General features: G+C 62.0%; 1 protein-coding gene across 1 annotated transcript in view; it reads left to right on the top strand.

Moving 5' to 3' along the window:
- Positions 1 to 2,915, top strand: part of LOC103898528 (zinc finger protein 594) — a 24,352-nt gene that overhangs the window by 10,126 nt on the left and 11,311 nt on the right. The window contains exon 3 of the mRNA XM_019471933.1: positions 297 to 1,592. Coding sequence (XP_019327478.1) covers positions 297 to 1,592 — 1,296 coding nt within the window. The remainder of the gene's footprint in view (positions 1 to 296; positions 1,593 to 2,915) is intronic.

Below are 2,915 nucleotides of genomic sequence, written 5' to 3' on the forward strand. Positions count from 1 at the left end.
GACCAGGTTGCCCAGAGAGGTGGTGGATGCCCCATCCCTGGAAACGTTCAAGGTCGGGTTGGACGGGGGGCTCCGAGCGACCCGATCTAGTTGAAGATGTCCCTGCCCGCGGCAGGGGGGTTGGACTAGGTGACCTTCAGAGGTCCCTTCCCACCCAAACCATTCTGTGATTCTCTGATGAAATCAGTCACGTTTTGTGGTGCTTCTCTCCACCCCCCCTCAAGCTCCCTCCCCGGCACGTTCAGGGTGGAGGTCGAGGTGGATTCCCTTTTTTTTTTTTCCCCCGCTTTTCCCAGCGGACGGCGGGGGGGCGGGGGAGACGGAGGAGGACACTTCCCAGGAGGAAGACGGAGAGCTGCGCGGTGGGTCGGCGAGGAAGCCCAAAGGTGGCATCTCCCTGGGCTACGAGCGCCACAAGAACCACTCGGGAAGGAGACCGGCTTCTTCCAGCCACAACGGGAGAAAACCTAACGCCAAGAGCCCCTCAAGGATACGGCTGGGGCAGCGCAAGCACGCCTGCGGCAAGTGTGGGAAAAGCTTCAGCCGTGGTTCGTCCCTCAACCGGCACCAGCGGGTCCATCTGGGGGAGAAGCCCTTCACCTGCTCCAACTGCAGGAGAAGTTTCGCCTGCAGCTCCACCCTCAGGGACCATCAGAAGACCCACTGCCAGGAGAAACCCTACGAATGCCCCAGCTGCGAGAAACGCTTCGCTTCCACCAAGTCTCTCAAAAAACATCGCAAGCTCCACCTGGAGAACGGGGCGTACCGGTGCTCCGACTGCGGGAAAAACCTCACTTCCAACTCGGCTCTTATCATCCACCGGAGGATACACACCGGGGAGAGACCCTACCAGTGCCCCGACTGCGGGAAGAGCTTCATGGCCAACAAGTCCCTCAACAAGCACCGCAAGAGCCACACGGAAGGCGCGATCTTCGTCTGTCCGGACTGCGGGAAAAAACTCACTTCCAAGTCCACCCTCATCATCCACCGTCGCATACACACGGGGGAGAGACCCTACGAGTGCCCCGACTGCGGGAAAAGCTTCATGGCCAACAAATCGCTCAGCAAGCATCGCAAGACTCATATGGAGGAGGGGACCTATAAGTGTCCCGAGTGCGGGGAAACCTTCCCAAAAAACTCAGCCTTCGTAGCCCATCTCAGGACCCACAGGGGCCAGCCCCCGTATCCGTGCTCCGACTGCGGGGAAGCCTTCTTCGAAAGCTCGTCTTTTAAGCGACACCGGAAAAAGCACTTGGTAGAGAAACCCTACCAGTGCTCCGACTGCGGGGTCGGCTTCACCGTCCACTCCGCCCTCCTCCTCCACCAGAAGAGCCACGTAGGACCCAGGCCCTACGTCTGCTCCGACTGCGGGAAAGCTTTTCGGGAGAGCACCACCCTCCGTAGGCACCAGCGTATCCATACGGGTGAGAAACCCTACCGGTGCTCTTACTGCGAGAAGAGCTTTCGGGCCAGCTCCACCCTCATCATCCACCGAAGGATCCACACCGGGGAGAAACCTTATAAATGCACCAAATGCACCAAGTGCTTCATGTCCAGCTCTTCCCTCATGAAGCATCTGCGGACGCATCTCCGCAAGGAGCTGCTGGTGGGCCCCAGTCAGTGACTTTGTTTGGCCCAACCCCTTCAAGGCGCCTTTGGGTGCCCACCTCAGCGATGGATGGATGGATGGATGGATGGATCCCCCCTCCCACGCCCCATCCAGCCCAGCAAGGCGTTTCAGCGGGATTTTTCACCCTTCCTCCGAACACGCTTAACGGCAGAGGACGTGCTCAGGACCAGCGGTGGGTCGCGGCGCGGTGCCGGGGGACAGCCGTGGCTGCTCAGTCCCCAACCCCTGGGGTGGCTGCCGGGATGCTGATGCCCCCATGGGACGGGGGGCTGTGGGGTTTGGGGACCGCCCAGCTTGGCTCGTGCGTTGGGAACCCGCTGGAGGAGAACATCTAGGTCCTCCTTTAGAGGCTAAAAAAGCCCCTTTTTAGCTTCCCACCTTCAAAAACATTTAAGTATTTTAAGAGAAGGCCCATCCTGAAGCCGAGGGGGCTCCGTCCCCCCCCGAGGTTCGGCCCCTTCGGATCATCTGCTTTTATCGGATACAGCGTTTTCCAAACACGCGTTTCCTTCCCCGATTTCCCCCTCCTGCTCGCTGTCTCCCGTCTGATTTTTATGCTGCCGCCTTCAAAATACACCACGGTGAATTTGGCTCGGCTGTGACAGCTTCTTTGTGGTACCCGCTTTAAAATGAGGTGCAATAAAGTGGAACTGGGTTTCCGGGAGTCGGGGGGATCGTGATTTGATTGGGAAAGCCGGGGGGAGAGATGGGGGACCCCCATGGCTCCTCCGTCCCCCCCGTCTCCGGCTGGTCCTGGCGCTGTCCTGAGCAGGTACGATGCTCTCAGCCGGCAGAAAGCCGAGCTGCATCCGAGGTTGAGCCTGTGCACAGGGTACGCGGGGACGTGCCTGGGGACCGTGGTCCTGGGGAGCCACCTGCCCCCCAGCCAGAAGCTGGAGAACCCGGTGGAGCTGGGGCTGGAGAGCCGGAGCCGAGGGCCGGGCGCCCCCCCGAGGGCGGAGCTGGGGGGGACGTGCCTGCGGGTGGGGTGGCCTTGGGGGTGTTCCCGCGGGGGGGCGAGAGCCGGGGCCCCCCCCCCCGATGGCAGAGCTGGAGGGGACGTGCCTGTGGGTGGGGTGGCCTTGGGGGTGTTCCCGCGGGTGGGGTGGCCTTGGGGGTGTTCCCGCACCCGGGGAGGGCTGCGATGAGTCTGAATTCCTGCGGCTCCTCCCAGCATCAAGGGCGTGTTGGAATTGTGGGATGGATGGCGGGGACAGGTTCTGGGATGTGCCCCCAGCCCCCGCTGGCTCCTGCACCGCTGTGGGGTGGCCCAGCCCCCCGGCGC

This window comes from Aptenodytes forsteri, unplaced genomic scaffold, assembly GCF_000699145.1.
Source record: "Aptenodytes forsteri isolate BGI_AS27 unplaced genomic scaffold, ASM69914v1 Scaffold403, whole genome shotgun sequence".
Classification (NCBI taxonomy): Eukaryota; Metazoa; Chordata; class Aves; order Sphenisciformes; family Spheniscidae; genus Aptenodytes; species Aptenodytes forsteri.